At 35.3% G+C, this 18,390-nt stretch overlaps 2 protein-coding genes across 4 annotated transcripts; both read left to right on the top strand.

Moving 5' to 3' along the window:
• Positions 1 to 855: 855 nt before the first annotated feature.
• LOC121262397 (sugar transporter ERD6-like 5) lies at positions 856 to 6,204 on the top strand. 3 transcript variants are annotated; one of them, XM_041164864.1, is made up of 19 exons: positions 1,066 to 1,122; positions 1,621 to 1,683; positions 1,885 to 1,965; positions 2,204 to 2,293; positions 2,398 to 2,457; positions 2,934 to 2,999; positions 3,098 to 3,163; positions 3,241 to 3,316; positions 3,402 to 3,466; positions 3,692 to 3,784; positions 4,221 to 4,301; positions 4,389 to 4,473; positions 4,552 to 4,595; positions 4,679 to 4,741; positions 4,814 to 4,873; positions 4,964 to 5,017; positions 5,420 to 5,479; positions 5,596 to 5,710; positions 5,820 to 6,204. In XM_041164864.1, the coding sequence occupies exons 4-19, from the start codon at positions 2,240 to 2,242 to the stop codon at positions 5,948 to 5,950; spliced, it is 1,173 nt and encodes a 390-aa protein (XP_041020798.1). In that variant the 5' UTR covers positions 1,066 to 1,122; positions 1,621 to 1,683; positions 1,885 to 1,965; positions 2,204 to 2,239; the 3' UTR covers positions 5,951 to 6,204. The 3 variants fall into 3 exon arrangements, with proteins under 3 accessions (XP_041020797.1, XP_041020796.1, XP_041020798.1); XM_041164862.1 differs by lacking the exon at positions 1,885 to 1,965 and having other exon boundaries at positions 859 to 1,122; XM_041164863.1 differs by lacking the exons at positions 1,885 to 1,965; positions 4,389 to 4,473; positions 4,552 to 4,595 and having other exon boundaries at positions 856 to 1,122.
• A 5,082-nt stretch (positions 6,205 to 11,286) lies between these two features.
• LOC121262395 (cilia- and flagella-associated protein 251) lies at positions 11,287 to 12,603 on the top strand. The gene has a single exon (XM_041164860.1). The coding sequence runs from the start codon at positions 11,502 to 11,504 to the stop codon at positions 12,561 to 12,563; it is 1,062 nt and encodes a 353-aa protein (XP_041020794.1). The 5' UTR covers positions 11,287 to 11,501; the 3' UTR covers positions 12,564 to 12,603.
• Positions 12,604 to 18,390: the final 5,787 nt, after the last annotated feature.

Below are 18,390 nucleotides of genomic sequence, written 5' to 3'. Positions count from 1 at the left end.
TCTATATCTTTTCAAAATGTAATTTATTTTTTTCTATATATCTTTAATTTATGTTACGCCTTTTGTTTTAGAAAAAAAAAAAAAAACACATCGTCTCTTGGATTTTTGTCTATAGAGTATGTCTCTTAGACTTTTATTCACGGAGTGTGTCCTCTCATCTGTTTTAGACAGAGTATGCAGATTATTAACTCTATTTTGAACAGAGTTGCGCTGTCTCTCAAGTGGTTTAAGAGAGGTTTACAGTATGGACTAGACTATATTAATCACATTTGTGTACTAAGAAACTACTAATATTGTAGTTGGCTTGTATTGATTATTTCAGGTCAAAGTTATAATGTTAATATGTTGTAGTTGGATTGTACTTAGTCTTTCATGTCAAAGTTATAATGTTCGTTATTAACAAATGCAGTTTGTTTAAAAAATAAATTATATGGAAGATATGATGCAGAACTGTGAAGTGATCCTGTCTATCGTCAATTCCTAATCTCTCATGGTACAGGATTAGAGATTATTCAGAGACCTACCCAAAAGAAAAAAAATGTCGCTTTTTTATTCGATTTCTTAAATCTCTATCGATGGAGGGTTGTGAAAATAGATAAAAGAGGCAAGAACGATAGTCTGTATCACATGCAAGAAAAACTGAAAAACAGACAGAAGTTAAAGGAGGCAAGAACGATCGTCTGTATCGCATGCAAGAAAAACTGGAAAACAGACAAAAGCTTTACAACCCAAGTGGGTCCTCAGGGACCAGGCACTTCTTCATTTCTATATTCAGATCAGAAAAAAAAAAAAAAAAAAATAGGGAAAAAAAGATGGAACCCACTCTCCTATTCCTCTCTTTGTCTCTGTCTTCATTACTTCATTCATTAACACACCAAAAAAAAAAAAAAACTCTCTTTCAATTCGAGACATTTCTTTGCCGACCAAGAAATATACGCTATGGGCAGAGAAAGCATAGAAGGAGGAGAACTTTCAAGTCCTCTAGTTGCCAAGAAAAACGATGGAGTATGCGCCAGTGGTGCCGGCGGCGGCGGTGGGCAGACTGGTGGCTCTTCGGCCACAGGCGTTATTGTGCTTAGTACTTTGGTTGCTGTCTCCGGTTCCTATGTTTTTGGATCAGCAGTAAGTTCTCTTCCTTTTGGCGCTTGTGATCAGACAGGAGCAGTGGAAGTTCATGCATTTTTCTATGAAATGTAGAGTTAATAGAGTTATCTGGTAAATATTTCAGGACATGATCTTTCTTTTCGATTTCTAATTTTGCAACACACCCTCATTTAATAAACCCAATATTCACACTCTTAAGAGAACCATACCAAAAGATCAAGCTCAAGATGCTCACCCAAGTGAAGGGGGCATCACCTCGTCAACCCAAAAGCTTAGCCGTAGTTTGGACACAGTATATACCAAGTACTCACTTTATTTTTCCTCGAGGATTTAACATTCACACATGTCCTTACAAAGAAAAAAAAATTGCAGCTGAATGATTCGGTTGTAGATTCGTTAATTGAAAGTCTTTTGTGCTAAAAGATAGTGAGACAGCAGTGGCCATCTCAATATGGGGTTCCTAGAATTAGATATGCTGAGTACTGAATAGATAGTTTTATATAATTGATTTTTCAGGTGGGATATTCATCACCTGCTCAGTCTGGAATCATGGATGAGCAGGGCCTGACTGTGGCAGAGGTGAGTGTAATATTATAAGCGCTCTTTTACTCTGGCAATGATATTGCCAGAGAATTTGTAAGCATTTGAACCGCCTTCCTCGAAAAGTAACTGATTCTGCTATGAAAATGACGCTTGGCTTACTTTTAGTACTTTTCCATTGATACATATCATTAATATTCATGGGAATTGTTCTATTTATGCCTCTACCTCCAAAAACAGTTTTCAACTGGGATGCAATGTAAGAGAATTGGCAAAAGAAGTTCATTGTGACTCGAGGAAATGCTAAAAACAAGTTAAAAGGCACGTAATTTTGACTGAATGACATCGCAAAGTACAGTTGGTAGTCCAAATTATTGTCAAGGACTTGATGATTTGGAGAAATAAAACTTTATAGAGTAGTCGCTATCAGAGCTCCCTCAATTAAGTGAAATGTTGTATCCAAATTGCTTTATGAAATATCAATTATGTTGAATCCTTTGGTTATTTCCTTGCACATTTTTGTATGTGATGCCCTTGGAATTTTTTGTTCATAATGCAGTATTCACTTTTCGGTTCAATATTGACAATTGGAGCAATGATAGGTGCATTAGTGAGTGGCAAAATGGCAGATTACCTAGGCAGAAGCGGTGTAAGTGTTTCCATCACCCTGGAATTAAATCCATTCATTTTCTAAGCTTCAAATTCCAAACATATCACCAGCTTTTCTTATCTTTTTGCTATTTTGCAAGGTAGGCAATGGGCCTTTCGGAGATACTCTGCCTGGCAGGGTGGCTAATCATTTTATTCTCTAAGGTTTTGAATCCTGTTCTCCCCCTCCCCATCAACTCTCTTTTGGTTATCTACAACTCATGTAACTCCATATGGTCACGGAGCAGAATGATTAATGCTGACATGGGTGTCCTTATGTAAACAAACGTAGATTGGTAGTCTTGGACTAAGTTCTGTGAATGAAAAATAACTCTCTCTCTCTCTCTCTCTCTCTCTGTGTCAGTTTTTTGGCCTCCAATTTCCAAACATTTATGTTAAACATGCTTGAAATTCAATAATTTTTACCTTGGAAAGATCTTTTTACCAAGATATTGAAATAATCATGGCAGCATGAGAATTATTCATCTTTGCATTTCCTCTTACATAACTGAATATTTGATGGTCATTAAGTGGTCAGACAGAATCACACGATGAAGTTGTTTTAGAAATCACTTTGTACTAAGCAAATGTAATAGCTCAGGTTCACTTCATAATGCTAGATATATTGTTGTTGTTGCAAGGTCAATTGGTGCCTCGACCTTGGGAGACTGTTGGTTGGTTGCGGGATGGGACTTCTCTCTTATGTGGTAAGTCTATGGATTGCAATCTTGATGAGAAGAATTTTTCCCTTATAAATATCATCAATGTGCATGATAAAGCTAAGTGCATTCCTGTTTTCAATCAGGTACCTGTATATATAGCAGAAATAACACCTAAGAATCTTCGAGGAGGGTTTACAACCGTTCATCAGGTAGAGCAAAAAAGCCTCAAAGATTTGGAAATCAATGTGAATTCAACTTTTATTCACCTACTGAGCCTGTTCTGCAGTTGATGATATGTTGTGGCGTGTCATTAACATATCTAATTGGAGCTTTTGTAAACTGGCGGGCTTTGGCTCTTATTGGTAAGTTTCTCTGCTCTTTCTACTGTATTCTTTTTATTTGAAGGTAGTTTCCTAATTAGAGTGCTTCTATTTTACTTTATTTCAGGAACCATTCCGTGTCTAGTACAACTTCTTGGTATATTTTTCATTCCAAAGTCTCCAAGATGGCTAGTAAGTTAATGTTATTATTTTAATGTGTTTGGTTCAAGTTACTCTCCAGATAATGAATTTGAAATAAAAACCAAAAAACAAATAGTTAAAGTTTTGTTATTCAAGGCCTTTTCCTATACAGTTTTTTACTTGAGTACATGTCATTCATCTAACATGTTATGGAGGTGGCAAAGAAAATGCAAGCATGGGCTGAAATGCTTACTTGATGATCCCGTTTGGTTGCAGGCAAAGATTGGTCGAGAGAAAGAGTGTGAAACTGCTCTTCAGCGACTCAGGGGGAAGAATGCTGATATCTCACAGGAAGCTGCTGAGATCAGGGTAAGCTTCGAACTCAGTGAAAAGCTATGAGAGAATTATTGAAAAGTTCCACATGGCTTAGGAACAAACTCATCCTAGGCTTTATAAGGAGTTACCCCACTCCTCTTATTAGGCATTTTATGGGGAGAAATTGGTATTTCTATATGGTATCAGAGCAGGTTAACCTATGACCGATGATGGGCTCCTGCGACCTACCCACGATGATGGTACCGGAAATACCGGCCCACATGGCTTAAGAACAAACTCATCATGGGCTTTATACGGAGTTACCCCACTCCTATTAGGCCTTTTTATGGGGAGAAATGAGTGCTTCTACAAGAATTACTCTCTGTTTCCAATCTAACTAGCAAAATTACAAACTTAAAATAGTTTTTAATTTTTCCCCAAACTTTTTCTCAGAAACGAGTGTTGACCTTGTTTTCAAATTGCTGTATAGGATTACACAGAAACCCTTCAACAGCTTTCGGAAGCTAGTTTTCTCGACTTATTTCAACCGCAATATGCTCATTCACTTATCGTAAGCTCTCTAATCTAATCCTTGTAGCACAGTTCATTTTTTAAACTTGTTTGATCCTGTTATGTCTAACCTAAAAAAAGGGGTTAGGTTGGAGTTGGCCTCATGGTACTACAACAATTTGGAGGGGTCAATGGCATTGCATTTTATGCAAGTTCTATATTCATATCAGCGGGTAGGGATATCATCTTTTTCAGTGCTTCCAATATTTAATAAGTGAGAAGAAAAATGTAATTTGAGTAACATAATGCAGGGTTTTCAGGTAGTCTTGGGACTATAGCAATGGTTGCTGTTCAGGTTATTGACACTCTTTAGTGTAGTTCTAACATTTTTTTTTTATGCTTGATGTTTTCTAAGATGATGTTGATTGTCTTCTACAGATTCCAATGACTGCCTTGGGTGTAGTCTTAATGGATAAATCCGGACGACGACCGCTGCTACTGGTAAGAAAGTTGAGGAGTCTATACTTTGATGGAATTGAATGAAAAACAATTCTAAAGCCTACATATTATCAGGTTTCTGCAGCAGGAACGTGCTTAGGATGCTTTCTCGTGGGGCTGTCGTTTGTCTTGCAGGTGAAGCCTGAATAAAATCTATTTCTCTTGAATTCAGTCTCATCATTTTAGTTGAGCTTTTCTTGCAAGATTAACACTTCCATTGTGCAGGACCTTCAAGAATGGACAGAGATCACTCCTATTTCAGCACTTGTTGGTGTACTGGTAATGCAATTATACTAAAAGGAAAGACAGTGGAAAGCTATTGTCTCCAACTTTGGTCATGTTATTAACTAAATTCCCATTACTTCAAACTTATAAAAAAATATTACCTGTGGGTTGTGGTCGACCAATCTTTAGCATTTTGGAAATGCTTTTTGCTCTTTGAAAGTGAGAGTCATGCCCTTAAAGGATTGAGTACTTCAAAATTGCTATCAATTAAGTTAATAATTTCGTATGAGATTTTTGCATTGTCATTTTAATCTGATTATGGTGACCAGTCATGCTGGAGACTGGAGTTCATGACTTTAATATTTGCTTACACCTCATATGAGGAGCCATATTTTTGGAGATTTCATGATTGATTAACTTGGAATTTATGTTGATCTGTTTTGGTTGTGCAATAAGGTATACACAGGATCTTTCTCATTAGGCATGGGAGGAATACCTTGGGTCATAATGTCAGAGGTGAATTAACCTTGAATCTACTACATCATCTATTATGATCAAAATAGTTGGAGTGAAAGTCAATTCTGGCATCAGAGCCGACGGTTGACTAAAACTACAAGTTGTTTTTGCCTCAGATATTTCCCATAAACATGAAGGGTATGGCTGGTAGCCTTGTGACATTGGTTAGCTGGTTAGGTTCTTGGATTGTCTCATATGCTTTTAACTTCCTAATGGATTGGAGTTCAGCAGGTAATGCTTAATATATAGTTTGTATGGGGTACAAACTACAGCATTACTCATCACTCTTACTATTTATTTTATGTTTGTACTACTAATAATTTCAATTAATTTTTGACAGGAACATTCTTCATTTTTTCAAGCATATGTGGCTTAACTGTCGTGTTCGTGGTGAAGTTGGTGCCGGAGACCAAGGGTCGAACACTGGAAGAAATTCAGGCATCAATGAATTCATTTTCAGCAAAAAGATAAATTCTGCATGCCTGTACAACAGCACCAATCCGTGTTTGAATAAGCAAAATGACTGAAAATAAAAGAATTTCTTGAGGCACAGAGAGTTTCACAGACTAATTAGTGCCTGGTTGGTCAAGAATATAATTTTGATGGTTTATATCTGATTAATGATGCAAATTAAGTAAGAAAATTAGGGAAACCTGAATGCATTTGCATTGATCATGGATATAATGTGCTTTATATAATGCATGAATGGTGGGTCATTTCGTTAAGAAGTTGAGCTTAACTTCCTGTCTCTGACATGCATTATCCCTCTAAAAAGACCTCTAACACCACATGATGATTGACACGTTCACCAAATCTCCAGACCTAATTATAATTTCCTCGTAAAGGATAATCCCAACACAAATTCCAATTCAACATAGAACTAATCAACACTTCTCTCCTCTCATCTCTGATCATCTCGTGCAGAATCACAACCGCATGACCCACCACCATCAGTACGTACCTCTTCCAACACCACAAAACCGTGCATGGTTCAGTCCATACTGTCCACGTACAGCATCCTAGCTAGTCATGTATAGCCAATCTCGCTAACCTTCTACCGATGACTACGTACCACAATCACTGCATTCTCCTACAATAGATGTCTGCTGCCAACTTTCCGATAATCGTCTCACCATAAGCATCATTAATTATAACTTGTGCCATCCAGCTTTGCTTCTTGTCTTCGTTCACGGATAGCTTTCGCCGGCAAGAATGGAAAGCTTTACTCTTGCACGTCTGTAGTACGTGCATCTTTAAATGATAGTGATCAGGACATTACAGATGATCTTTGGACAAGAAGTTCAAACTCAGTTGGACATATTTTGTTCAGCCTTTGTGTCACAAACATGGTACTGCTTTAAATAATAATCATAATAATATAGTAGAATAATTAAGTGGTAGGGAATACAAATGGGAAAGTACGTAATAACAAATCAAATAAGTAATAACTATAATATGAATAATTCTTCTCATCAGTTACTATTTATTATCTCATACTCTACACCTGATAGTTTTTTTATATAAAATTTTAGTACATATATGATAATGAGTAACGTTACATGTAGTCGTAAAGTGTGTAAATACCGTGCAGTCACTTTAAAAAAGAGTGAGATCTACTATTAAAAATTATTATTATTTCATGTGAGTCTTATATTTATTCATTTTTTTTAAATGATCATGCGATCCTTATACATTCACGACTACAATCATCATTTCTCCGTAATAATAGATTTTTTCTTCCCTATTGGCTAGGTTTTGGAAGCGGAAAAAAAAGGTACTGTCATCCCTTACGCCATGTGGTTCCACATGAACTGAACACGTAGTCGATTCTCCCGAGGATAAGAAGTGCGTGGCAGTGGTCTTTCATAAATTAGCAGTGAATGATGATATGCAAAATCAACGGTCCAAATCACCGATACTGCTTGCCGATGTGGACTGCTCATCTACACAACCGTTAATGAGGTAGTAAGCAAGCAAGCACACTTTCATGGAAAGTTCACGTGTGGATTGGATTGGCTGGCACTGTATGATGATGTGTACGTACATGTTGCATATATGATTTTCAAATCATATTGATGTTGTGATCTCATTCACATGATCATGATATATGTATATATATGGTCACATGGCATTGACAAATCTTATTCTTTTGATAGATTTTTCAGATGGCACAAATTTTCTAACCAACCTTACCCACGCATTGATGGAGCATTATATCCATATATGATAGCCCCATCCACAATTGAAAGCTTATTTTAGCTAGAAAAGTCAATTTAATTAAGTTAAAAGATTTACAAATTAATTAATCTTATGAATGATAAGCGAATCACAAATTCAATATGAAAAAAAAGAAGATCATTTATAAGATAAAAGATGTATTGTTGATAGGTTATTAATTAGGTGAAAAACGCTAACTGTATTTAAGAAAAAATTTACAAAAAAATTTACTTCTTCATGTATTAGTTATTGATATACTGAAAATTATAAAATTTAAAATATAAAAATTGAATTTTAAAAGGAAACTGACAAAATGAGTTTTTATAAGTTTTTTGTAATTAAAATTGTAAGTACATGTAACACTACTCTAATTAGGTTGTGACCTATCAATATATATTAATAGTTTGAAAAATAGTATTAGTAAGAGTTTTAACTTTTAACCATTATATATCTTTTATCTTCTCCTAGGGCTAAAATCAAATGATTTATAAGATTGTGAAAGATAATATAAAGAAATTAATAATTTGATATCATATCAAAACATAATGAAAGAATAATGAATAATAGTTTTCAACTAAATAATGCTAGATATAATTTTAGGATGTATAAGTTTTGAACACTTCTTTTGAAAAAAGTAGAGTCCACTATAAAAAAATTGATTTTTTTTAACTTTTTTGCACTTTCTTTTAAAAAATGCGTGAGATTTACATATTTTAAAACTGTATAAATTATTTTTCTTTTATAAAACGACGTTGACTACGTCATGCGCCAACTTATAAAAATATTACAGTGGGAATTATGATTGTGAATGCATAAATAATTCCAAAATAGCATCTTATAATAATAATAATAATAATAATAATATATGAAGGCAGTCGAGTAATTTTGATCAAGGTGGTGGATATTTGTATAAATTAATATTCATTGTTACGATTAGTACTGTTGTGAGATGCAGCCCGCATGCATCATGTGCGTGCCGTGGACGGCTACTAATTAAATTTCTATAATAATAGAAAGATCATATATGATGCATGCCGATCGAAAGATAAGAGTATGATTAGGAAAATAAAAAAGAAAAAAAAAGAAAGATAAGAGTACCCATGCTCCATTGCTAATCATGAAGCTTGTATTAATTTCTTCATGTGTTATTTTATAATATATAATATTGAAATCATGTCAAGTGTTGGAAGCATGCACGCAATTAGGACGTTGTCTTGACAAGAAAGATCAGACATTATTATATATTAATTGGAGGTCATATCAATAGAAAGCCATTAACTTTTGAAAGGATTCATGTCAGCACCAACATCCATAATATTCCAAATTGACGAGGGTTGATATTCTTACAATTAATGCACAATTATTTCCTAACTCTATCATAAAATAATATATATATTTTTAATCCAGACATATTGAAGTCAAAGTCAATATAAGTAACTTTTTTTAAAAAAAGAAATTAATATATTTATTAAATAGTTGTATGGCTTCGTTTACATTCAAAACCCATCTCAACTCATCTCATCTCATCATTACAATTTTTTTAAATTTTCACTTAAAATATAATAAACAATTTAATTTTTTCAAATCCTAAAATAGCTTTTTTCAAATCATCATACAAAATATAATAAATAATTTAACTTTTATTCTATTATTCACAAGTTATCTCGATTCTCAACTCATCTCATCTCTGAATCCAAACCACTCCTAAATTATGTAATAATAATAACTTTATCATTTTTTATATATTATGAGATATACTAATCTAACTGCACTCAATTAAGGTCCGGTTTAGATTTCTCAAATTTATCTAATCTGATCATTGTAATTTTTTTAAATTTTCACACAAAATATAATAAACAATTCAAATTTTTTAAATTTTAAAATAATAATAATATTAATAAATAATATTTTAATAATATTTTATTCAATTTTTATCTTAACTCATCTAATTTCAACTCACTATCCGAACGACACTTTAAATTATATCAAAAAGTACTAATCGAGCAATCACATCAGCGTATATTACATCGATCCAAGTTAATCATGTAGCAAACTATCTAATTAATTAAATACATTTCAAAAAACCTAAAACTTTCCGAGCCCCATATTTTGCTAGGATGTCGTAATAAAATATCATAAGGAAATTATATATAGATACTACAAGAAAATTATTTATTTGTGGTCAATTATTTTCTGTAAAAATAATTATTTCTTGTCAAAATCAATCTATTTTCGTTATAAATAATTATTTTTATTATAAATAATCTGTCATAAATTATATTGGTTTTTCTGGTAGTAGAGCTAGAAGTGTATGGAACATGTTCAAGCGCCTTAAGAGCATACGTGGGTTGTTTAATGGTCATAGACCCTATGATTTATCTGTTATATGGATAAGTTTCCATGCTACGTATATATCTTGGAGATCTCTATGATCTGCAGCTAGCATGTTCCCAGAATATCCATATATAACTCCTGCGCCAGAAAATATCAAATCCAATTCATGTTCCCCGTGCATGAGAAATCCGACCTTAAATCATAACCCGTGAACAAAGAGTACTACTCAGCTAACATGCAGATCATCATCAAGCAGTTTTGATTTATGTCTCTTCGAGCTGCATGGTACGTACTTTTGTAACTAACTGGATCTGATCTTTTTAAGAAAACGATTAATTAAATTTCAAATGAATTATATAAAAATTATAAATTTATAAACCGATCATGTGGTTTTATGTGATTGGTTAAATTTATTTTATTATAAAAATAATTTTATAATCTAATTAAAATATTTTTATACTAACTAATTAAAATAGAGTAATATTATAAAATGAGAATATTTTTATAAAATAATATTAATTTTATAAGATATTTTATAAAAATATCTTTTTATTTAGAATATAATTATATAAAGTATTGCAAGAAAAGAAATGTGGTGCGGAAATCATTTCCAATTAAAATATTTCTCCAGTATCCCAGCTAGATAGCTACCAAGCAAGCTGCCGATACGAGTCATATGACAGAACTTCCTTATCCAGCTATCCTCGAAGATCAAGTCATGATGACGCAACTAATTATTGTAAGGTGTACTTAATTTGCAGATTTCAGCTTTCCAGCTAGCTAGCTTGTAATTTAGTATAACTTCCTAATTAATATTAATTAATTTGTTTCTTGCATGAACACGGGTTTAATTACCAACTAATTACCATTATATATTTATATATATATATATATATATAGTTAAACATGCCAGCCAATTACTTCAATATGTATTTTAATTTACTATATATATATATATATATTCCTTAGCCAGCACAGTACATGATCACATGAAACTAATAATTAATTACCAGATATAGAGGTATCGAAAAGAATGACGAGGCTGATGTCTAAATATTAGCTACGTACGTACTGTAATATTCCTAGAAAGAAACAAGGAAAAAAAAAAGAGTGGAAGGGAAAAAAAAAAAAAAAGGGCGGGTGATCTGAGCCAAGTCTCTCTGCCGGTCGTCTTTAGTGCATGCATGGGACCCGGCACCGTTTTCTCTTTCGCTCCAGCTCATTTTCCACATACCTTTTCGTCTCGGTGGCATTTCCTTCACCATACCCTCTCTCTCTCTGGCGTGAGGATATTATTAATACCCTCATCCCTTCTCCCAACTTTCTCCAACCCAAAGAAAAAAGCAAGACCATTTTTCACCAGCCTTCTTCTAATGATCTTTCCCTTTATTCCATTGAATTTGTCTCTGTGATCTATTTCTTTCTTTCTTTGTTACTATATCTTTAATCTTGTTATAACTTCAAACTAGCTATGTTTATGAGCTTTTGCAGAAAGAGCGTTCACTACTCTTTTCTTAGCCTCACCACCTCCATAGACACCACTACTTCTACCACCAACACCGACGACAATCTCCCTTTCGGATGTCAACCCTACCACCACGGCCAGTACCATATTTCTTCTTCCCTTACGGGGGGAGGGTTAGGTTTAATCAGTGCAATCGACGGTGATATCCAACGTTTGCCCAACGTTATGGAATCTCCGTCTGTTAAATCTACCCCGCCTTCTTCTCCTGATTATATTTTTACTACGCCTCCCAGAAAAGACCCTGGCGGGATGGGTTTTATCGATGATATGGGAGGCGGAGTGGACGGGTTGATGTCGTGCACTGAAAGTCTTGGGTTTGAGAGCTCCGACGAGAGGCGGTTTGACGACAAGATTGAGGAGGCGATGGTTGATCAGAATGATGGTAATCCTGATAGGTTTCAAAGGAGTACGACGAAGAAAATGAAATGGAAGAGAGAGGTTGGGGAAGTCAAGAAGTTTCCACCGCCTCTTTCGTCGTTGAGACCTAACGGCCAGCGGAATTTCTTTCTCCGTGCGGTAAGGAAGGACGGGCGGCTTGAGCTCACCGAGGTGAAGATCGAGAGAACCGAGATTCTCCGGGCTTCAAGAGAAGACGGACGGTTGAGACTCCACCTCATTAGAGACGACGATATCCAAGACTCCGTAGAAGAGGAGGAGGAGGAGGAGGAGGAGGACGTGGTAGATGAAGAAATAGAGCGAGAACAAGATAAAGAAGAAAAAGAGAAGGAAAAAGCAGTATTAGTAGAAAAAGAAGAAGTGCAAGCTGAAGAAAAGGAAATAGTAGATGTAGAAGAAGTAGTACTACAACAAAAAGTAATTGGGGACTTTGAAGAAGACAGGGAAAAAGAGAGCGCCGTTGAGGAGTGGGAGTTTCCGCTGAGTGGTGAGGGGTTCAGGTGGTGTCACGAGTTAATGAGCCACCATGATCATCATCATCATCCCCACCATCATAGTAATCACCACCATAACTTGCATGTGTGGAGGCAGCATTGTGTGACAACTGGCTGAGGCAATTACGAATTATTAAGATGCATGTACGTTTGTGTCATGCCCTTTTTTTAGAACCTGTTTGCAATTTTCTGCAATTTTTGTTGTCTGCTAAGTTTAGCAGCCAGATATGTTTGATGCGTCCCAGCTAGAATTTAATTGGTGCATGTGGATAACATGATATGGTACTCGACAGTGGAATCTCTGGGATTGACAGCAAGTAGTACTGATGAAGGTCGCCTCTGCATGTATGGTCATCGGATAAATAGAGTCAGAGTGCTAAATTTAGAAGGTTTCTGTTACATCAGAACGTACATGACACTTTTACTTTCATCTTTCCAAAGCCATTAAAGAAATTAAACCAGTGCGTTACAATAAAATTACTTATTTACGATAACGCAGCCACCATCAGATTCTTGTGAAAATTAGAGACATGTACGTACCATTTTAAATTAAGAACAAATTGATCTTCTGCAAGATTGTTGGAAAGAAAATATCTGGATCATATGTTTGTTTGTGTGACCTGGCTTTAGGTTAGCCTCATGATTGTTGTGATCAAAGGAAAGCAGACCATGAGAGAGGATTTTGAATTTTATCCCAATAAAAATTGGGTGGAATTGTTATGATTATAAAATCGAGGATGATGAGCTTTTGAGCTGATCATGATCATGTCAATTACTAGTCAACTTAAAAAGGTCTGGAGAAGGACTTTCGAAGTGACATAAAAGTAAATAATTAAGGGAAACAAAGGACGTCAACGGCGTACAGCAGGGAGGATCCTGCGCGCTCGCGCGGACGTACGAAGCCCTACAGGCCATGACTCGGACATATCATCAACTACGTACGTTGTTTGAGCGCTGCTAGCTGGGATATAATATATCAATGGAAAAAGTTACTATACCTCTTCACTTTGTCTATTCTATTTGACCGTTGGTTAGATTCTTTTTTTTTTTTTTTTAATTCTTCTAAGCACAGTCGCCGGGCTTAAGCGGTGGGGAGTTGCTGACGTCACGTAAGCTGGGAAAAAAAAAAAAAAGACAAAAAGAAAAAATGCGTGAAATAAGAGAGGAAAGATCAAAACAGAGCGATTTGATCTTGCTTTCTTCTTGGTGTTCGATCGTCTGTAACCCATCGACGCCCATTTTTATCAAGACCCTCCATGAACATGATTACTAAAACTTTGTCTTTATCACCTCTACAATCCATACTCTGCAGAAGGGTAATCAACTTCAGAAGAATATTTATAACGAAAAAGTGCAGCAACGTCTTCAACTAAGGTCTTGGAATAAAATTTTCCTTTATCAGAAAGTTGCAGGCCCAAGAAGCCAATTTGTTAAACTACCTCGTTAATGGCTGAATTATTTTTGGAGTCCATTAAATCACCCAAAGATTTGACATCTTTTTCCCTCTTTAATTTGAGTAACAGGATTTTGAGATTTCCCTAATTTTGACAACTGAATGTCGACTTCCACCGTATCCATCATGGAGAACCCTATTGCTCGGTGCCGACCCGTGGTTGCAATGCGGTCGCGCCCGAAACGAGTCCCAAGGGTGTCGCCGGAGGCGACGGCTTGGCCACTAAAAGCAGAAAGGCCCTGAGCCACCACTCACTTCGTGGGGAGAGATCGTCAAGGGACTTGGAGCTACAAGTGAAAACATCCCTAAGAAATGACAACAATAGCGCACCGCTTCGCTACGCTTGCAAGGTGCTCCCTCATAGGCTCAAGCAACATCGTTGGGTCACTGTTTTCAGAGTCTTCAACAAGTAGAATTTCATCCTACTTGTTGTGCTCACCAGGATGTGCTGTCTTCGATGGAGGCGCTTAGAGGGGATGGACTCACCATCTTCGACAGTATTGTAATCGTGGAAGGATAGAGAGAGAGAGCTCTAGTCTGAGGAGGAGAGGAAGCGCAGATGCAAAGTGGAAGGGAATGGGGAAGAAAATATTGAGGAGGGAAGAGTGGAATCGAAACGGTGCGTATCGATTAAATTTCTCCACATCAGCAGCCACTTACGCGGCAGTTACTCCGGGCAACTGAAAGTGTAATTTCTCGTAATATATACGTGAGCAGTGCTAAGAGCATTGTCATTGATTTCATTAAAAGTCTAATCAAATATAAAATATGATGAATATCATCAAAATAGAGCTGTATTGGATTAGCCAAACAGATAAATGAGACGTTTTGAGTTACAGTAAATGGTTGGGTTTCTTCAAATTTAAAGGGTTACTATTCACCTATCAAATCTATTTTTTATTCACTTTTAATCTCCAAAGGTTTTTTTTATTCACATTTAATCTCCAACCGTCTTGTAATAATAATGTAAGAATCAAATTAAATTATTAATTAACATATGATTAGTGTAATTGTAAAATATGAAAAAAATAAAAATATTTTTATTAAAAAAATAATATTATATTTTTATTTTGATGAATTTAATAGCTAATTCAATGTGGGGTTATGACTAGGGAGATTTTAGATTTATAGAAATTATGTACTTTTCATTAAATTTTAGAGATAACTTTGAAAAAGCCAATGACATCAATACTCTTATGTAGGTATACGTATTGAATAACAATTCTATTTTATTAATATTTTTTAATTTAAATTTTAAATTTCTCGTTATAATTTTCAATAGCTGATCACACATTAGCACGGTCATCAGTAAAATTATAAGCAAAAATAACATTTTTCATAATATATATTATATATTGCATACTTGAGTATAATTAAAAATTATATATATCAAAGAAAATAATTCTATCATTCTCCGTTTAAAATAGAACAGTAAAAAGAGTTCGAAAATGATACTCACATGAGTACTAATTCCTAATTAACTGATACATATGTATATACAATCATGATGGGGATTTGAATTGTAACAAAAATGAGTAGATAGCTACGTACGTACTCAAAAATATACATATAGAATTAATATATATGTGTGTATGTGTGTGTGTGTATATATATATATATATATATATATATATATATATGGTGCATGGAGTACTGGTCTTTGTCGAAAGATGCCTTGCAGACATGCAGATCAACTTGCGTTGAAGACAATTACGACCAGCTGGCTGCCACTGCCATCACATTCTTCAAAAAACGTCTGCGCCGCGCACCAGATGATGCAAAATTAACGTGGAGAACGATCGAGTCGGGCATTGCCATCCGCAATTTCTGGGTCAAATGCTTTTGTGGGGTAGCTTGCAGGCATGGTAATCTTTGCTACGTATACGTACGTACCTTTCTTATATTATTCGATCGGCTAGCTAGCTTTCTTAATTTCTTTAATTTGAGGTTCGCAACCACTATATATCAATGACAGCTTGACCGTCCATGCATGTTATAAATTTAATGTTCATGAGTGTTCACAAACACCTGCATCCAGCTCGATCCTTGTTTTATTTGATCATCTCATGTCAATATATATATATATATATATAGCAATGTTACGTACAGTCTCTATTTAGAGATTACTCATCTAAGCCTAGTCTATTTTATCTTTAAAATTTTTTAAAATTACAATAATATCCTTCTCAAAATAATATTTTTTTTTCATTTAATGAAGAGTTTACACATGTAGTCCCAGAGTGGAGACTGAGATTGCAAATAGAATTTCTCATATATATATATATAATATATATATCACACACGGTTTGTATATATAGTGTCACTATCCACTACTTGCATATGAAAGAAATTACACAATATTTTATTAAATACTAAAGAAATACTATAAATTAAATAGAAAGAAATAGATCAGTGAACCATAACTCATATCCCATCATATATAATTATAGTAAAGCCCAAATGCTATATATAGTTATGTTGGAAAAATTATCAGTCCTTGGGGAATTATGTGGATAACTCGATACTTTTATTATATCCCAACATGTTTTATAATTAATGTAATTTTAATTATTTATATACGAATCAATTTAAATTGACATAATATTTTATAAGAAGATGTAAATATTATAGACATTTATTCTCGAAACTGCTTGATAATTACTTGTTTTGTATCTAACCTAGGAATTTGTGGCAGGCCCATGACTCAGTGAAAGGCCCACGGCATAAAGTCCTGCTTGAACGCCTACAAGAGTTTATGTCCCACTACTCCTAAAAAAGGGTGCACGGCCCAAATCCTTTGAGGGGCTCGCAGCCCCTAGGCCTTGATAAGGGGCTCCAACCTGAAGTCTCTAAAGGGGTCGACATGGCCTGAACCCTGGCCAGAATGTCCATTTCTACCGTATGACAGGCCCTATAGGACATATACTCGAGCCAAAAAAAAGTATCGACTGCAATTTTCTTTATTATTTATTTTTTATGAGCAAGATAAACGTCATTAATATATATGTGTATATAATATATATAGTATATATATAAGAGGAGGGGTGGGGTCCCAACAAACGCCTCAAAACGTTATATACAGCATAGATATTGAAACCTAATCGAGCAATAGTAACAAGTAATTGGTCTGGTCCCTCGGTTGGCCACTGTGAAGTCGGTTGAAGCAATTCATTGATCAGATTGCATGATTAATCAATTGTGAGAGGATTCCATAGTGAAATGTTATATACCATACTACCATTTTACTTTTATCCCATTATATAAGATGTGGCACTTGGTCTAGTCTGGAGCTTGAAGGTTGAAAAAGAAGGTTTCTCCGGAATATTGAGGGAAGACTTGGATAAGATCCAAGACTGGAATTTTTTAAAAGCAAGGACCTAAGGTAGGAGTGGGGTGACTTTCGAAGGGGATGATGATGGCCATATCAAATTCACCAGTTGGCTAGGGGTTCTTTGGTTTGGAAAGGGTGGTAAACAAAGAAAGGGATAGAGAAAGGAGAGTCAAAGAGGTTGAGCACATTTGGAAGAGAATTAGGAAAGGAAAGTCTTTGATAGATGGGTAAAGGAATGAGAGATCCTCTTCATTCTTAGTGAGGCTTCCCTATTCAAGTTATCTCATAAAATAAAGTGCATCTATGGTCAATAAGTTTCCTTCCGCTTTTAGGTGCCTAGCTCGAGAGGGCAAAAACTCTATAACATCCGATTTGTTTTTTTGAAAATAAGAATCATAATGTATGGTTATCTGAAATTTCTCATGTATTTTACTTGTAAAAATTGATGCATTAATTGATAATAGAATGTATTTTAGAGACAAATAGTTGCCAGAACTACAAAAATTAAAAAATAAATTTATTACGGGTGTTTCCTTTCAAATAACAATTGCCTCTTCCTACTGCGTGGGCATTGCACGGAACCAAACCGCCCCCCGCACGATTAAGTACCAGTTGCTTCACTGGTAGGCCCACTTAGGTTAGGGGCACTGTCCCCCAATTCTTATCAACCTCTGGTGTGTAATCGACATGTTGCTAGCTTCAACTTGGTTGAATAAGGATCATTGATTCCCTTTGTTGTCCATTTCTTATTCATTCAGGGTGCTCAGTTGGTGCTCCTTTCTCTTTCTCACTCCGGATCAAATTAATGTGTTTCAAGCACAACAGGATGCACATAGACAACAAAACACCCAGAATCAGCAAGCCATTTAGGGGTTGAGGCCGTCCCCCAACCCACTCAAGAACCTTCTACCCAATTGCAACTGCAAAACCCAGCGCAAGCTCCGCCCAAACCCGCTTATAACAACGTTGCATCTCTGACTAATTATGATTCTCATCAGCAACAAGGTGCTCCCAAGTGACCCTGGGGACCCAATAGAGCTCACTACCCGCCATTAACCCTATCCATTCCTAGCCTATTCCCCATCCTTTTGGCCTAGAAAAGACCCAAACCTTCTAGTTTTTTGCTATATAAAAGCTTTCCAACCAAGCCGAGATGCTTGC

Source organism: Juglans microcarpa x Juglans regia, chromosome 4S, assembly GCF_004785595.1.
Source record: "Juglans microcarpa x Juglans regia isolate MS1-56 chromosome 4S, Jm3101_v1.0, whole genome shotgun sequence".
In the NCBI taxonomy this organism is placed as follows: domain Eukaryota; kingdom Viridiplantae; phylum Streptophyta; class Magnoliopsida; order Fagales; family Juglandaceae; genus Juglans; species Juglans microcarpa x Juglans regia.
Note: the sequence above shows the minus strand (reverse complement) of the source record. Positions and strands in the feature narration are given on the sequence as shown.